Source organism: Podarcis pityusensis (genome assembly GCF_964106645.2).
Source record: "Podarcis pityusensis genome assembly, contig: HAP1_SCAFFOLD_156, whole genome shotgun sequence".
NCBI lineage: Eukaryota > Metazoa > Chordata > Lepidosauria > Squamata > Lacertidae > Podarcis > Podarcis pityusensis.
The window spans coordinates 21,790-40,352 of NW_028293280.1; the positions used below are offsets into that span (position 1 = coordinate 21,790).

Consider the following 18,563-nt stretch of genomic DNA (forward strand, 5'->3'; position numbering starts at 1 on the left):
GTCTTCTCATGCAATGGGGCTTCTCCTCCTGCACCTCCCTAAATCAGCTCCACAAGTTCCCCAAACCTACAAAGCATATTTTGGGGAAACACAGGGGGATGTTGGGGTAAGAAGATTTCCATTGTGCAAGCAGATGGACATCCCTGAATGCCCCCACAATATATTATGTTCAAATATACCAACCATTTTCTTTTGTTCTCGTTGCCAAAGCTCCTTGATCTCCTTCCTTTGTTTATCCAGTTCGCTTTTCCTTCCAAGGAGTGGCTACATGAGAGAAATCCAATGACTGTGTAAGGAAATGTCAATGACTAAAATATATATGCCTGTGAGCTATGCATGTAAAATCACTTTTAAATAGAATTGGTTTTACCTGAACAAATTTATTAGTTTGGAGAGCTGATGCTGTTTGTTGCCAGAGCTGACTGTTCTCTACATCATTTTGGAATGCATTTATGAATATTGATTGAAATGGCATGTAATCCTGTAAGTTAAAACATGTAAATTAGTAGAGTATCCCTCTAGGTCAAATTCTCCCACTGATTTAAGTGGAAAAAGTGCTTTAGACAGATCCGGGACAAAATTAAGTTGTTATATTACATATATTACATTAATACCCTTACATAAACCTTCATTCTATTAAGACAAAATGTTCAGTTAAGAAAAACCTAGTTCCAGAGTTGCACTTGTAACAATGCATAAAATATTGAAACACAAAAGAAAAAAGCTTGCATAATTTTTCTTACTTTCAAGTAGCAAAAAAATAAGCCAAAAGAATATTCATCAGAATTTAAATAGAAAAAAACTACAAATAAAGGAAACAGCAAAGAAGAATTCAATGGAGCTTCCATAATCAATAGGAAAGTGTGTGTATTTTTAACAGTGCATTTTTATTAAGTGAACACTCACCTGAGGGCCAACAATAGCTTTAGTTGTTTCTGCCATTTTTGCCAGGCTTTTAGCACATTCCATTTCTGTAGGGAAGGAAGACCAGTTTCACGTAGTGAGTGAGAGCAGTAAGAGCAAGCATAAACTTCTCTATAGTCTTCATTTAACAGTACACAGACACTATTTTGCTACAAATATTTCAGTCACAGGAAACAGGCAACAGTTCCATTCATTTCAGTGAACAGCTACTAATTTAGAAATCACATTACTGACAGTCTGTAGCACAATCCTGACAACAGATTTAATTCCATCATGACAAAGCTCATTAGGTGCCAGAAAGAACCACTCACCCAAGTTAAGCTTTTTCTCTACCCATGCAACTATATCCTTCGTGTATTTTGACCATGCCTTAGCATAGGACAGAGCTGATTCAATTCCATTATCGTTCCTTAGGAGAACGCTATCAATCTCTTCAGCTCTAAGGTGCCCTGAAAATAAAATGTCAAATGCAAAAAAGTGAATTTTAGACATGACCACACAGCAACAGCACAGCTTGTATCAGCCAACTGTGGAGACTAAAGCAGCTCTGATCTTGAGATTCTCTTTAAATGCTAGTTGACACTAAATTGAACTGACAGGGCTTTTAGAACAAATTAAAGGGTCACAGAATTAAATCTTAACAAATCATATGGCCAACATAAAACTTTCTTCTGTAATGAACTAAACAGGAAAAAAATGTATAAATAGCTGAAGTTCATGCTACAACTTCCAATAACACAGAGGTTTTGTGATTTCAATGGGGCTAACTTCAGTTCTAAACTCACTTCTGTTAAATACCAGTTGTTTCCCCCATAGTAAAAAAAGAAAAGAAAAGGTATTTTAAAATTTGATTATTTCTACATGTCTAAAAACATAAGGGAGACCAAAATCACTGTATGTAATGCTTACCTGTCCCTTGTACGTCATCCTTTTCGTGCAGTGATCCCCCGGAATCCACAGAAAGATTTTCAAAAGACTAGCATTCAATAAAATGCAGCCTGTTAGCATCAGCTAAGCAAACAGATGATTAAACACTCAACATATACTAACTATGTGGCGTTTTTCAATACTGACATAGCAAGAGAATGGAGTAGAATGCACTCCTGCCCAGTAACTCCATTCCCTTTTAAATCTACAATGGTTGAAAAAGGCAAGACAATTTAGGTACTGTAGTATAGAAAGCCTTTCAATGTGTCAAACATTTTCAAACAGCCTTTTAAAGCTTTGATGGCGCTGGTTACTTAACAAAATTAAGTTAACTATTCCCCCTGAAAAAAAATGGCTAATTTACGAATGAACTTGATGCATAGTCAAAGCATGACCCCAAGTGTATTTTAAACTTTGCACAATATTCCTGAAAACATTTTCAATTCAATAGCACAGTAACCTGTCCATGCAAAGTGGATGGAAAGGAAGAATGTTGCCATTTTTCTCCATCAGAAAGGAAAATGCCCAAATGTCCATTATGGTGTAAAAGCGAACAGAACCTCCCCCGCATCCAAAAATAATAAATAAATAAAATTGGAAAGGAAAATACAAAATTGGACAAAAAAGGTTATAAAACACCCATAGGTAACCTTACCAACATGCACTACCATTTAAAATTAGACTTTCTAGCTAGTCAACCTCATAGGAATCTGGACAATGATGACAGGCAAAGTCTATTAGGCATAAGAAAAAGCTTTAAAAATGTTCAGAATATAAGGGGGGCACTGGGAATAGTGTTAACAGCGTCATTGTCACAAATATTCAACACGTGTTTGTTGCACATGTACAAACACATTTTACAAAGCATCCCAAGAGCAATAAATATAGGTACAAGTAAAAGTATTCTATTTTCCCAGGAAAAAATGTACTACAATTTCTATGCTTGCACAACAGATGCCAATTTTGGCAAAATGGTATGTGGACTGGGTGCAACGAATGAAGCATGAACATGCATCAGTGGAAACAAAATCCGGTTTGCATACAATGTGCCAATTGCTTGCAAGTTAAGCATATTAGAAATGCTTAACTTCAATTACACATCCCTTTCAGTCAATCAAGGAAGCTCTCAATGTGACAGAAGGTAAAAAGATTAGCTTCTCTTTTACCAACACACTGGAAAACTGGCTGGCGACAGGTGATATTTTCAGACAGCTGAAGGTGATATGATGGAAGCATTGCTGCACACTGTATTTTTAGCCCATTCTCTTTGGGGTGCTTCAAGAAGAGCCAACATAAAATTGCAAAATTTGTTTGATGAAAGATTGCAGTGGGACAAAAAAAGATTGCAGTGGGACAAAAGAAATGAATGAGAGGCAATTGCAAAATTTGTTTGATGAAAGATTGCAGCGGGACAAAAAAAGATTGCAGTGGGACAAAAGAAATGAATGAGAGGCAATGCCTCCAATATTACCATCAACTCTTAAAAAAGTAGCCTACTAGGAACATGAGAAAGAAAAAAGATGGCTGCCTCATAAGCACACAAGGGTAGCCATCAAGGGCGGACTTCAGTAATCTTTCGTAATATGGTACCCTGTGCAAGGCCAAAAATTGGAACCCCCAAATGGATCTTCTCAATTTTGCACTCTCTCGGCTCAGCACCCTATGTGGCAGAACTGCCTGCACCACCCTATTAATGCTGGTTTAGTAAGATTTTCTGCCAATGACAGAGACCACATTGCTTATACCATTCCTCTAATGTTCCTTGGGACTTCCAGTTTTGTTTTGTCTCCCCCCCCCCCCCATCAGTTGGCTTGCTGCAACCAAAGTTTTCAAGCGATATCAATAGGACAATGCAATAAATGAGCAACATTTTAAATTAGGCCTAGTAAATTAGTTAACTCTGGTAACTAGTGCAAGAGGTACAACACAGCTGTAATATGCTTTAGCTACCTGGCCACCCAGCAGTTGGGTAGCCATATTTTGTACCAGTCAAAGCTTCAGAACTATCATTAAAGGCAGCCCCACATAGAGTGCATTATAATAGTCTAGCCTGGATGTCACTAGTGTGCGTGGATAACTGAAGTAAGATCCATTCTCTCCAGATAGGGTCTCAGCCAGCGAGCCAGGCAAAGCTGGTAAAAAGCACTCCTGGCCACTGCTATCACCTCAGCACCCCCAGTTAGCATCATCCATGTTCATTACCAAACTGCCAGCTCTTCAGGGGGTACACAACCCCACTTAGGACTAGTTACATATCTCTATCTGAAGGAATCTGTTTCCCCAACCACAATATCTTCATCTTACCTGGATTAAGCATTGATTTAATTTACCAAGTACCATTAAAGCAGCTGAAGCACAAACAGGGCTTGAAAGTTACTTTTTCATCTAATACAATTTGACACAGCAATTAATTTGCAGCTTCCTACTTCAGGTCTGCTTGGCCCAAGCACCTTAACTACTTTTGTGTAAAGACAGTAAAGAACCTCTAAAGAGAAGCTGCTATAAATTAGGCCTTATATATATTTACATCTAGGAACTGCTTATTTGTTCTTAGAAAACATCAGTTTTAGATGGTCATTAGCGTATTTTAACAACAACAACAAAACCATTTTAAACTGATCCTGCTGGATAGTCAAAAAAATAATGCTCTCTTCTATAATATTACTAAAGGCAAAATGTATTTTAACAACTTAAAAAAAATATTCACCCTACCTGACTTTGTCGAGATACGGGAAGGCCCAATGTTGAGCTATTATCCACATCTCCCATAAGGAAGTCTGAAACTCTGCCATGAGAACCAGAAGAAAATTCACTCATGCTTTGCCCTGCTATACAAGAACAAAATGTCTACCTAATACTCAGAACAGACAACCACATGGGAATGTTCAGTGTTTATTTAAGGTGTCCTCCGCCTGTAAAAGGTAAGTAAAAAATAGATACAAAACCTAGATGTGGAACTATTTTACTACAAATTATTTTGCACACTGGTAGTTCAAGATTTGGTTCACTGAAATTAGAGTCAACCAAACTGAGAAAGCAAGAGTATCTTTCCCCAGCCATTGGGTAGACATGGAAAGCATTCAGCTGTCATGTTAAACTATGGCTCAGTGAGATATGAGCGAGCCTGGCTACCTCCCAGGCTCATATGCTTCCCCTCTCATCATGTTGGGCAGCTGGGAGGAGTCTTGAAGCATCAGCTTTATGACACTGTCTAGTGCCATCAGAACCCAGAACTGTGATTAACATTAACTATGGTTGAATAAACCAGGTTCAGAGGTCATAGTTTGAAACTGGTCTGCTTGAAACTAATCCAAGTAAACCTCTTGTACAATAGGAGGGCAGGAGAAGCGCGCAAGTGTGTGTGTGAGACTATGCTCTTCAATATCTTGCATTAGCATGTTTCTACAACAACAACAAATTCATTTTAAATCATTGTAAGATGTCCAAACACAACCATAGTTTCTTAATTTCCCCTTAAGGTACCTTTGCAATTACTGGAGCAAATAGGCAGAGCTACTGTGGGAAATGATTATGAAGAAGCAGTCACAAGAAAGGAATGGACTAGAACACAATGAAATTAAGTTTCTCAGCTGGAGTACTTTACAAATACCCATTCTTTCTCATATTGTAAGAGCAGCATCTACGTAGTCCAAAACAGTATTGGCAGGGGGACAAGTAAAGTATAGATCAACAAATAGACAAAAGTGTCACATTGCAGCAGAGTTCAAAAAAGGTGAAACTAAGGTGCTTCAGGAAACAAACCAAACAGTTATTTTTTACTTACATGTTGCCAAATGTGAATGCCAGTGTGTCAATAGAAGAGAATATCTCACTTAGGACTTCTCGCTTGTTTTCTTCATTAACTTCCTTGAAGTTTACAGCTAAGGAAGAAAACAAAGAAGAGTACATTAATCAGATTTTACTTTCACAGGCCTTGAAACTGCTTCCAAGTCAAACCACAGGGCTATCTATATAACCTGTTGAAGTAATAATTATGGGGAACATAGAACATCTATAAATTTGACAGTAGCATCTAGGTACCCAAATATTCATTAAATGCAGTATACTGATCTTATAAATTCTATCTCAGTATCTCTGAAACCTGCTTTCTACAATTTTAAACTACATTTACCTACCATGAGACCCTCTTCAGGAATGCCATGTTAAAATGACTATGTGTGAAAACTGACAATGTAAAACAATGTTAAGTTTCTGCGCTTACAAAAGCTGCTTAAGGACCTGAGAATTCTCTACATTGCATGACAAGAAGGGAAGTATAACAAGTTCCCTTAGCAAAAGACTTAGATGTGGTAACTGTTTTTCAGAGATAGGAAAACAAAATATAATCTACATAAAGGCATAATACCCCATAATAGATCAGACTAGTTAGGGCTACACTAGACAAGATTATGGAAATCTTTTTCTTTGCAGGAATTACAGAGTAGGATGGGAAGAATGGCTCATCTGGATTGGTACTGCATCACAGAGGGAGCAGGATCAATCCTTTCCCCTTGTGCTATTTACCCAATAGAAATCATACAACCTCTTTCCTAGGCATAAATGGATTTATTTCTATTCATCCTATTCCTCTATTCCTTCTATTCTTCTATTCCTTCTTTCCTATGCACTTAATCAATTCTTGCAGGCTTTTAATGCATTAAATGCATTTAAACTGTATCATTTTCCCTAAACTATGCATTTTGTCTACATTATTTCCCTAAAATATGTAGTTTTGCATGTTTTCAATTCACATACCCCTAAAATACACATTTCCCCAAAAATATGCTTTTGTGCATATGTTTTGAAGCAAAACTGCATGGGAAAATTCAGAGAAGTGCATAATCTGACTGATAACCACATTCTGACCTACAAAAAAAAGTCTGGGACTGGCAATTAGGGTGGCTCATTAAAAATGTGGACCAAATTCATTTTTTCCATCTGTAATCTCTCTTTCTCAAGCTGCTATTTGCTCTATTGTGGAAAATGTAGAGGCACAGTCAGTGTCACTCAAAGCAGGGTAAACAGCAGCTTTGGTGTGTTCACTTTACATCCCAATCATTTGCTATTGACCAAAATTTTAAGGATACTAGAGATGCAGTCCCAGTCCCATCATCTCATCTGGTTTAGCCCTGAGATTCATTACTACTAAAATGTTGATACCTAGGAAGATTGGCACATATGGCACTCCTCAAAACAGTTTCCATTTTTCACAGATAGCTGCTTGAAAACAGTTTGTTTGCAAAACAGTGGGGGCTGGGGGTGGGCAGCATACACTTAGAATTAAGGAACAGGGTTGCTCTAAGCACATGCTCTGCTCAGGAATTTGATTTCAATACCATAACAAAGTTCACAATCCTTTTACACAAGAGTTCGCTCCTGATTCTCCCCCAGCAATATTTCTTCATTTCAGAAGCCTAATTTAGAAGGGAGAATGTTATTTTTATGCTAGTGCTAAATGGGAATTGGAATCCTTACTGATCTATCTCAAACCATCTACCAGCAGATCTCCATGTACTTTCTCCCACTTCTGCTTTGCCGAACCTCTTACCGATCACAGTAAAATGAACCAATAGGAATCAAATCCTAATATTCAGTTCAATTTTTAAAATGAAGTATAGAAGAAAAACGACTGGATGTTTAATTAGAAGTTAGAAATAGGAAACTTGTTAGAAAGAATTTTATTTGGAACAAGATCATGTAGCTTACATCATCAATTGTGCAAAAAAACTAAAGTTTCCTGCCAGGTGTATAAACACAAAAAGATAACAAATATACTAAGCCGGATATTCCATTAGACTTCCTCTGTGAAAGGAAGAGTTTTTCCAGTAAATTGATACAAATTAACTCTCTAGTAATTATACAATACTATGATACGCTAATGAGCTACTTAGACTACATGGATTTTAACAGTTAGAGAGACAGATATTCTAGGTGTGGTGGAAGAGGTTTCATCATACATTCTAAGTCCTGAAAACAATGCCTCTGCATTCATTGAATATGCGCCCAATTCACTTCCGCTAAAGTTTAGAATGTATGCTTGTATTCATCATAAGTATTTTAACAAATGAGTCTTGAACTAAGCAATCCTCTATTGCACTGATCATTATTTTCAGTAAGAAAAATGTAAAACTTTCAACATGCCAGGTATCATCAACTACTTTCAGTTTTGTTAAAATCGCATGCTTCCCTTGTATAATATTCAAGCAATAAGCCTTCTCCTCGAGAAAAACATATATGTAACTGCACATTACAATACTCCTAACACAAATATAAATCAAGATTTAAATTTACATTAGGCACTTGGAGAAAAATTCTGTCAGGAAATCAATTTCCAAACTTCAGACAAATGGTTAACTGTGGAAATTAGAAGGCCAGGAAAGAAAGCAAGAAAATGCAAAGTATAATATACAATGCAAGTTGTTTAACTATTTTTCTATAAATATATGTTGTCAGAAGAAACGCACACACTTTCCTGCTCTGGAAGCAATTCTTCATTGCTCCATTTACAACACAAATCATTTTTGGAAGTCAGTAGCAGTGAATTCAGTAACTTAGTTCTATTATGTTTATTTAGGATTGCAGCCCTATGTTCATAATCTGAAATTCCAAACAAGACAAAGATTGCACATTTATGTTTTCTATAAACAGGCAAGCAGACAAATGTAAGATATAAAGTGCAAGATTCCTACCTTCTTCCTGAAACACTTCCCTCCAAAGATTCCTATAGCCTTCCTTTCGGCCATTACTGGCACACTGATATTACTTAACATCAGCTTTGAACAGAGTCTTTCCCCAGGACATCCTGGCTGCACACAATAGCACGGACAACAATGAGTAGTAGTACTGTTTCTATGTCTGGAAATGGCAACTATCTTTGCCTCTACATTTTTAAGTGAGCACACAACTTTACAGAAATGGGAAGGATTAATGTAAACATATGCCACCAACCACCATTTAAAGAAAACAAAACCACTATTCAAGGACTTATATAACAACCTGGCATATCAAAGGGATACTTGTCATCGACGTAATAAATTTTCTAACTGTATATTTTTCTAAATATTCACTGATTTAAATGTATGCGCTGTAGAATACTACCAGATTGCCCTTTTTTTCCAGAGCAAAGACACCAGAAACTTAAGATTACTGCACTTTGCAATTGTTATTTAACAAGTGTTTGTTAGTAAAGCAAATTCACATTTCTTTAGCTGACATGTTTGAAGTTTCTTAAAAGCTTCAAAATTTTGGAATCCAAGATGTTAAAAGTCTTTACATTTCCCCTAATTACATATGATTGGGGGTTGTTGTTTTTTAAAAAGTAACAGGATGTTCGAAGAAAAAAAAGATACAAGTGGAGAGTAATGAAAGGGTGTGGCAGGGCAGTGGAATTGCTAATTTTGGAACAAACCACAAGCTTCATATCATGTCTCCAAGGCCTCGTACAAGACCTTTCACTTAAGTTTTGCCTTGTGATTTTAAGCTTTGGACCTCATGCCAGTCTCCTGAAAAATTTATCTCCTCATGTTATTGCAAAATAAATGCTCTCGGGAATTGCAATTTAGTTTATAATCACTATCATAACTCTCCCAGGCCTCTCTGTTTTAACACAGTAACCACAACACTCACTTAGGTAACCAAATGAAAGTACAAACACACTTACAGGAGATGTATCAGTTTTTTATAGGTACATTATGCTTATTATTTTACGAGAACAATTTATAAATGCAAATGGCATTTCAAACGTGTTAATGCTGGGCCCCAACAAAAGATGAATTTTATATGGATAATTTAAGTAGTAACAATAGGAGTTTTATCTCACTTAACTAACACAAAGGAAGTCTACCTTGCATGCTTGAAGGCAGACCCTGACTTCAGTGTGACTAATTTTAAAACTCCTTTAGGAATATAGATCCAGAATGTAGACTGTATCCTTCAACAAATCTGCTACAAATGAACAGAACTGGTTGATTATGTGTAACTTTGTGTTTTTATATTGTAAACAGCTCTATGATCCTCAGATGAAGGGTGGTATAAAAATTTAATAAATAACAACTGTAATGGCTCTTCATCTGGTCAGCTAAACAACAAAGGATGCTGCCTTTTACTGAATCAGACCATTGGTCAACCTAACTAGGGTTGCCATTTTTTGAAGAGCAAAAAAGAGGAGACATTTGGACTTCCGGGGTGGCGCCATCGGCAATGGCGGACTCCCTCTGAATTGGAGGGACTAGCTCCACGCGAAATGGGTCTTTTCCGCTGCGGCGAAGCGGGTACCCTTTTAAAAATCACAGGCGGATGAAGCCTGTGACCATGGGACTCGGCGGGCACCCATAACGCCCCCCCAACCCGCAAAGGAACCCATTAACGGGCTCCGAAGCGAAGGGGGGAAGTGGCGCGGTGCTGTGAGTCAACTGCTATTTCTGTGGAGCGAAGCCGCACAGCCGTTGCCGGAGAGCGCTGCCTTTTTCCTGGGACAATTTGGCTTCTAAAATAAGCACCCGTGAGTACTTAAACTTTGAACAATCGGACTTTAAATAAGGACTTGCGACCAGAAAGGAATTGGACTTAAAAATTTTATTTCAATTTGGTACTGAAACGGGAAGGTCTAAACAGGAAGTCAGCCTTCCGTTTCTTTGTAGACAGAATAAAGCAAAGACAACGTAAACTAGAGCTCAGAAAATCGCTTTTAAAGGATTGGCTTTCATCATTTAAAATTGTTGAACCCCCCCTTCGGCAGCAGGAGAAGAAGGGGGATCTTTTCTGGACTGTTTAAACCTGCAGAAGTGAGTTTAAAGTAAAGTAACTTTCCATCGTCCTGACCCTGGAGCGGGGTGTCAGGACTGACGTTTGAAGCTCATTGACCAGAGACAAACGCTTTTGACAGATAGCTAAAAGAACAGAAACATAGTGATTCCATTGTTTCCTTTCGCACCTTAAAGGAACAAATATTGACAAAATATCTGAAAAAAGGAAACTCTGTTGCTAGACTTGTCTTTAAAAGAAAGATTAAATAGAAGTTTTCCCCCTAGAGGGAGACTGTGAAACTGTAACCAACTCCTGGGAGCTGGCAGCTGTTACAGATTACAATCGTGGGAATAGACATCTGACCTTCAGGACAATGTATTCAGAAGCTCTGTTGTGTGCTTTCTATAAAACAAATGCCCTACTGGAACAGCTACATGAGAAGACGAATTTGATGGCTGATTCGATTAGAAATTTTGAACAGGCAGTGGGAAATTTTGAACAGGCAGTGGGAAAATATGTGGAGCCCACCCAGGAATTAAATCAGGAGTGTGCCCTGACAGAACAGGCCCAACAGGAATATGAACTTTCGGATTTGACAAATGAACTTGGAAAAAGCCAGATTTGGAAAGAAAAAGTTTGGTTTAGTTTGGAAATGGGGGGTTGGATAGACCCTCCTATGCAGGGATGTTTGGACTTTTCAAGTCTGGCAATGGGCCGTGAGATGTTTGGGATTGTGGGGGCTCTCAATTTTGGAGGGATTTTGAAACATGTTTTTAAATACCACATGGAATTTAGTGTCGATTATGGAAAAGGGGCTGATCTGTCGAGAAGGGTCAAAAATATTGCTAAGCTGGAGTTCCCACGAGTGAAACGAGCAGGAGACAAGGGAAAATACAGTTACAAATATGAAGAAGAGCTGCGGAAGGGACATGGAAGAGACTTAAGGGCCTCGGATATTAGGATACCAGGTTAATGTGCCAGATCGATGGGATAACAAGGACTGACAAAACCCGGGACCAGGAGGAAGGGACGCTGGATGAAGATTGGATTTGTTTTTATTTCTCTTTTTCACTACTAGGACTGTTTTACAAAATTGATGAATGTTAGAAAAATGTTGGAATGAAATTACTTGGCTTTAGTAAAAATGTTTAAAGAATTATGCAAGAATATTATGGTTATGAGAAGTTGGTAAAAATAAGATTTAAGTTTTAAGTTTCAAGGTTTTTTATAGTAAGATAAGATTAAAATAGTTTAAGGTAATGTAATGACAGAATATTATGAAATATGGAAAGGATTTGCTGTGACAATTAACAACCAGGATACAAGGAAGGGGAGGAGGAGGAGGTCAAGGAAAGAGGGTAATGATAGTTGAGGAGTTGAGAATAATGGATTTGTTTTTAAATGTTTTTAAATGTTTGTGGTGTATTTTTGTTTGTTTTTTTCTTTCTTATTTTGAATTTGTATATGTATGGTAGGAAGTGGCTTGTTTTTCTCTTTTTCTACTTTGTTTTTCTTTTGTAACTTTAAAAAAAAAAATTTCCCCAATAAATATCATTTAAAAAAAAAAAAAAAGAGAGGAGACATTTGCTGACTTCTACTTTTAACTATGGATCTCTAAGACAACTCTCATTTTAAATATCCTTACTATATATGTAGGCTATAGAAGCTGTGATATACTGCTAGTAGCAATGTTTTTAACTCTAAATAGCCCACCGGAGTAGAGAAGCAGGCACCGCAACTACAAATACCCATGTGACCATAACACTGGCCTACAGCTGCCGCTCTTCATTGCCCCGGGGAAGAGGACACGGGCACACTGCAGAGTGCTCCCATTCCATACATGAAAAACGGCAGAGTGGGAGCGTGACACGTGGGGCTTTTAAGATTGTTTTTATTTTTTAAAATCAGATTGCTATAAACAAATATAAAAAACAACAACCCCTCCAAAAACCTGGACATTTTGCCAAATTTTAAAAATCCGCCCAGACAGAAATTTTAATCCTGAAAAAGAGGACGCATCCTGGAAAAAGAGGACATGCAGCCACCCTAACTAGCTCAATACTGTCCACACTGACAGCTCTCTGTGGTTTCAAACAAGGGATGTCTCCAGACTTACCTGGAGATATCAGGGACTGAACATGGACCTTTCTACATGCAAAGCTGGTGCTCTACCAGCTGACCCTTCTATGGTTATATTCCTAAACAGAGTAACATCTGAACTTTCTAGAGCTAGGCAAAGTTTTGGCAGAAAGTCCACCCCCAACCCTCATAATAAAGGCTTGAAGATATGTAACTCCTGCCTTCCTACTCTGTTGCTCAGCACCTACAGAACAAAACACAAGCTTGAGAGTTGGTCAAATGACATCTGCAGCAGGAAAGGTGGGCAGGTTATGTCACAGATTAACTGTTATTTTTAAATTCTCTATGCAGGACTATTGCATATATTGAGGGACACGGGGGGTGCTGTGGGTTAAACCACAGAGCCTAGGACTTGCCGATCAGAAGGTTGGCGGTTCGAATCCCCACGACGGGGTGAGCTCCCGTTGCTCAGTCCCTGCTCCTGCCAACCTAGCAGTTTGAAAGCACCTCAAAGTGCAAGTATATAAATAGGTACCACTCTGGCGGGAAGGTAAACGGTGTTACCATGTGCTGCTCTGGTTCGCTAGAAGCGGCTTAGTCATGCTGGCCACATGACCCAGAAGCTGTACGCCGGCTCCCTCGGCCAATAAAGCGAGATGAGTGCTGCAACCCCAGAGTCGGCCACGACTGGACCCAATGGTCAGGGGTCCCTTTACCTATTGCATATATTTAAATTTCCCCCTAAGTTTCCACCCCCCCCCCAAAAAAAGAACTTTCTTGACTTCAAAATGTATGGAAATTCTACTTATGTTAAGTCAGTAGCAGATGATGTCGTCTCTTCTCTCCACCTTCTTCCTCTCCACCTGATACAGCTGGAGGAAGGGGAGATTGCTCTTGCCAGTGGTCTTCAACTGAACTTGAAGAAAGCTCCCCCCCCCTCAGTCTATCACTCCATTTCAGTTTCCATTCCTATTTTTCTCCTCCTGTTGGGCTTCCTCCAATGACATGATTTTGGCACAGTGCTGTATATGGGTCCAAAGACCAAAGACTGACCACTGCTGATCTACACAAATCCTGTGTTGTTTCGTAGTTCTGATGGCATGATGGAGACCCAGTACTGATGGAGCTCCCTGGATATTCTGCAATGATAGTATCCTTTAGACCAGGAGCTAAGAGCCAGTGGCCCATGAGGGCTCCCCATATGGCCCATAGCATTCCCTTGCTCCCAAGCAATTTGGCTTGAAAAAAGCCAACAGAACCCAACAACAGAACCCTTCCCAGCTGCAATCTTCATTTTAAAAAATCCCCCACTGACAACTGGATTTGAATAATGTGTTTAAAAAGTAAAATGTAATTGCTATGGGAGGGGAAGCGACATATTTCATGCGTGTACATGGATGTGCACTGCAGGGGATTGGACAGGATGACCCTTGGGGTCCTTTTCAACTGTGATTCTATGTGCTCCATGTACATATGACAACATATGTACTCTGTTAAGTCTGCCCTGTCTACATAGGTTCTACCACTTTTGTTTTGACCGTACCCACTGTTGGCATGTGCCCCTAGCTTGAAGGTTAGCCATTAGAAAATGTGGCTTTGAAACTGTAAGGTTCCCTACTCTTAGTCTAGGGTTGGGTTGGGTCTCCAGCTGTTTTTGGACAACAATTCCTATCCTCCCTGACCACTGGCCCTGCTAACTAGGCATGTTCAGAGTTGTAGTCCAACAACAGCTGGAGATCCAAGTTTGGGAAACCATGGTCTAGATCCAAGAAAAGGAAAGAGCTGTCTCAATTTCTCCAGGACCAGCTAAAGGGGAAAACCAAGCCTGAGTAGCTTGCAGAGGCTAGGTTATTAAATGGCACTATTTAATAACTAGGTTATTAAATGGTTATTAAATGGCATGCTTATTAAATGGCACTATCGAGAACTGGCTGATGATCAGCAAAGCTCCTGAGAGTTGCTATTTGTTAATAATAGTAGTCTCACAGTTTCACAACAGTTTCACAACATAGTTGTTCTTACACTTGTGGTTTCTCTTTCCCGTCTTGAACCCAAAGTTATGCAACAACTGTTCCTCCAAATAAGCTGATAAACCCTGTACATCTAGCTTCAATCCTACACAACAATATGCATACAATTTACCAGCATATCACATATTTCAAATACAGGTGGAGACCATTCCGCACAGGCATTCTGTTCCCAGCTACTGTGTGTGTCAGCGGAGTGTTCCCCACCCCATTACACCCTTCCCTGCCCCCATTCTGCCCTCTTCTGAGTACAAAATAACCCACGTGTTAGCAATCATGCGCCAACTGGACGCGTGTTCAATGGTCGCTACCTGTACAGACATAAATCTCACTGCCTTAAATGAAAACATGCAACACAAACAGACTGGTACTTTTAATTTATAGCAGTAAACGACCTTTTTCTCACTGGGCAATTTGAGTGTATTGGTCTGAGTAAAGACTTGGATAAGCTGAAACATTAAACAAAGATCCCTCCAGAATAGCTATAAACAAGTCCCGCAGTTCTGTTGTAGTACAGAGCTGTTTAAAACAGTGTTAATCTAACTTTGTAAGCCTACAAAGTTTGCAGTCTAGCATGCACCTGCTGTGTGCTAGCAAGAGAGGAATAGCTCTGTTCCTCATTTAGCAATCCCCCACATGTCTGAGGGATTGGTTTGGGATTTCCCTCCTCTGGCAAATTATATGGTTGAGTGTCTCTGGAAGTAAATACAGGAGAAGTGCTAACAGCAACATCTGTATTACATCACAAGGCAACTTTACTTACTATATCAAGTTGCAAAAGTTCTCCTTTTCCTTACCTTTCACTTTTGCGATGACTGTTCCTGCAGCACTTAGAATATCAACTGAATTAAGACATTGGTGCTTGCTAATGATTGCCTTTAGCACACGCAGGAGTTCGCCCAAACGTTCATGAACAACATGATGCAGACAATCTTGTTTTTCTGAAAAGGAAAGAAAAAAATATTTAACTATAAAAATCTACATGCAGCACTGCAAATATGTTTTACCTCTGATTATCATGAAAGTTTAGTCATGTGGACCAGATCTATTTTGCCTTCATAAACTAGTTCCTGCTTGAAATGTGTAAGAACAAGTGTTGCATTTCAAACAGAGTGTAAAGAATCATTTGGGGTACAATTCTACAGTTCTTTGGAAAGGCAGCGCAGGAGTCATTGGAGATATCAGATGTATTATTTAATAAAAACATTTCTATCATTTTTAAGAATCCCAAAACAGCATTCAACAGTAGAAGAATGCAACAAAGAAAAAAAACATATCCATAAAAAAATAGAAGACCATCATTACAGTACTATAGTCATTAAAAACTGGCATCAATGGTGAGCGAAAGCATTGGGCTAAGAGGAAAAATAAGCAATGGACATAGATCATTGTTTCTGCCTGCCATACTGCAGAGAGAAGTTCATTCCACAGCACAGGTGCAACCACAGATAAAGGCCCATATCCATGTTGCCTCAAAACGGAACTCTGCAGGTTGCAACACAACCAAGAGGGTCTCCTTCAGCCACAGTAGTGATATAATGAGTCTATAGGGTGGCGGAAGCGGGGAGAGATGTTCTTTCAGGTAATCTTATATTGAGCTATTTGGGGCCTTATATGTTAATGAAATAACCTTTAACCCTGCTTGCTAACAAACCAGCAAGCAGTGCAGCTCTTTCAGCACATGTGTTATACATGCTGGGAAAGGCCCCTCACTCAGCAACCAAGCCACTTCATTCTGGGTCAGCTGCAACTTCCAAACCAGCCTTAAGGGTAGCCACACAAACTGGCGGAGTCTTGAGGTTACTAATGTATTGGTTCTAGTTGGCTAAGCTAATCCTATCCAGAAACAGGCATCACTGGTGTACTAGTTGAAGCTTGTGATGAGCAGTCCTCACCACTGAGGACACTTGGGCCTCCAGTGAAAGCAATGGAACCAGAAGCCTGTACTTGTGGGTCTGGCACTATTCCAGCATAAAACTTTGCATCAATCAGGCTTGAGGTCATTTAAAGAGGTAGCAGTATTTTATTAATTGCTTAAGCTGTTAGCCAGAACAATGGATCAACTCCTCACTACACAAAGACACTGAAAAAGTAAAATCAAAGGTGTAACACTCACTCTCTCTCTCTATATATATATTTTTATATATTCAAGGGGATATATTCAATAATAGGGTTCTTGTACAGCAGATATGTAGAAGTAGGGATTTTGGAAGGCACAGATAGTCATGTTGCCCTACTAAAGGGGACTTAAAAAGCAGTACCAGCCAAAGTGTTATCGTTAAAAAGAACTTGAATGCTTTACTGAATTATGTTTGTTTTACAGTGGTGCCCCGCAAGACGAATGCCTCGCAAGACGGAAAACTCGCTAGACGAAAGGGTTTTGCGGTTTTTGAGCTGCTTCGCAAGACGAATTTCCCTATGGGCTTGCTTTGCAAGACGAAAACGTCTTGCAAGTTTGTTTCCTTTTTCTTAACACCGTTAATACAGTTGCGACTTGACTTCGAGGAGCAACTCATAGAACACAGTGTACATAGTAGCCTTTTTTGAGGTTTTTAAAGACTTTGGTATTTTTGAAGCTTTTCCAAAACTTCTTTTGCAGCCATTTGGTAAGTTAAGCTTTTAAAACTTTTTTTTGGGGGGGTTGGATTTTGGGTTGGGGTGTTTGGAATTCAAGGACTTGGTGTTGGGGAGGGGTTTGCAAGAATCTGGAAGCTTGTGTGTTTTTTTTCTGCATTTTTATGATTTTTTGTGACCATTAGGGCACTCTGCTGTTTTTAAAAAAAAATTCTGGATTTGAATTTCTGTGTGCTGGGTGGCTGGGGGAACAGTTGGGGAGGGGTTTGCAAGAATCTGGAAGCTTGTGGTTTTTTTCCTGCATTTTTATGATTTTCTGTGACCATTGGGCCACTCGGCTGTTTTTTAAAAAAAATTCTGGATTTGAATTTTGAAATGCTCTTTACAGTATGTGTGACTTTAAAGAGCACTTAATAAACTCTTGTTGTACCAAATTTGGCTTTGTTTGGACTTTTTTTGACCATAGAAACGCATTAATTAATTTTCAATGCATTCCTATGGGAAACCGTGCTTCGCAAGACGAAAAATTCGCTAGACGAAAAAATTCGCGGAACGAATTAATTTCGTCTTGCGAGGCACCACTATATATGGATTTCCTAACTTTAAATTGTTTTCAGCAGTTTCTGTACATCACACAGAGAACAAGAGTTACTCAGTGTCTGCTAAATGGAAAAAATAATGTTGAAAACTGCCTATCCAGATACAAGTTTTTGTAAACAGATACTGGCAAGGTCCACCGGGCTAAGGCCCCAAAATGAGCTTCTTTAGCTCATTTTGCTCACCTCAAAGGGAAATGCAAGTATCAGAAGCTCAATAATTCTCTGCAGTTCTGATTAAAACCAGAGCAAGAACCCTGGCTAAGCCCTGCTTTGAACAACCACTTCAACCCAACCCCTGCAAGTACCCTTTTGCCCTAAAGAGTACCCTGCTTGTGTTTGGAGGAAGGGAGAATTCCCAGTCAAGCAGACTTCCTCAAACCAGCCCCCTATAGAAATTGCAAGTTGGGAGGATGCCGTTGCACTCAGGTCCTGGTTTTGAGCTTCCCATGGGCATCTGGTTGTCCACTATGAGAAGAGGATATTGGACTAAATGGGCCACTGGTTTGATACTGAAGAATCTTACTGTGTTCTTGAAACACCTATTGCAATGCCTTTCGGGCTGCTTTCAAAGGATGCCACAGGTCAAACTGAGGGGGCAGGCAAAAATTGACATACTCAATTTAGGTAAGATAGTGCTTCTCTAATTGTTTGGCCTATTTGTTTGGAAGGGATGCCCTTGGCAAACCTG

The 18,563-nt window shown here is 39.2% G+C and overlaps 1 protein-coding gene across 3 annotated transcripts in view; it reads right to left on the minus strand.

The window, feature by feature from the left end:
- Positions 1–18,563, minus strand: part of ARHGAP29 (Rho GTPase activating protein 29) — a 61,524-nt gene that overhangs the window by 17,787 nt on the left and 25,174 nt on the right. For 2 of the 3 annotated variants that reach the window (XM_081024476.1, XM_081024475.1), the window contains exons 3-10: positions 15,500–15,643; positions 5,636–5,732; positions 4,564–4,636; positions 1,834–1,900; positions 1,236–1,373; positions 907–971; positions 371–481; positions 184–264 (exon numbers count right to left, since the gene is read on the minus strand). In XM_081024476.1, coding sequence (XP_080880602.1) covers positions 184–264; positions 371–481; positions 907–971; positions 1,236–1,373; positions 1,834–1,900; positions 4,564–4,636; positions 5,636–5,732; positions 15,500–15,643 — 776 coding nt within the window. Of the gene's footprint in view, positions 1–183; positions 265–370; positions 482–906; positions 972–1,235; positions 1,374–1,833; positions 1,901–4,563; positions 4,637–5,635; positions 5,733–8,540; positions 8,791–15,499; positions 15,644–18,563 lie in introns of those variants that run through there. The other variant, XM_081024477.1, reaches the window with a different exon arrangement.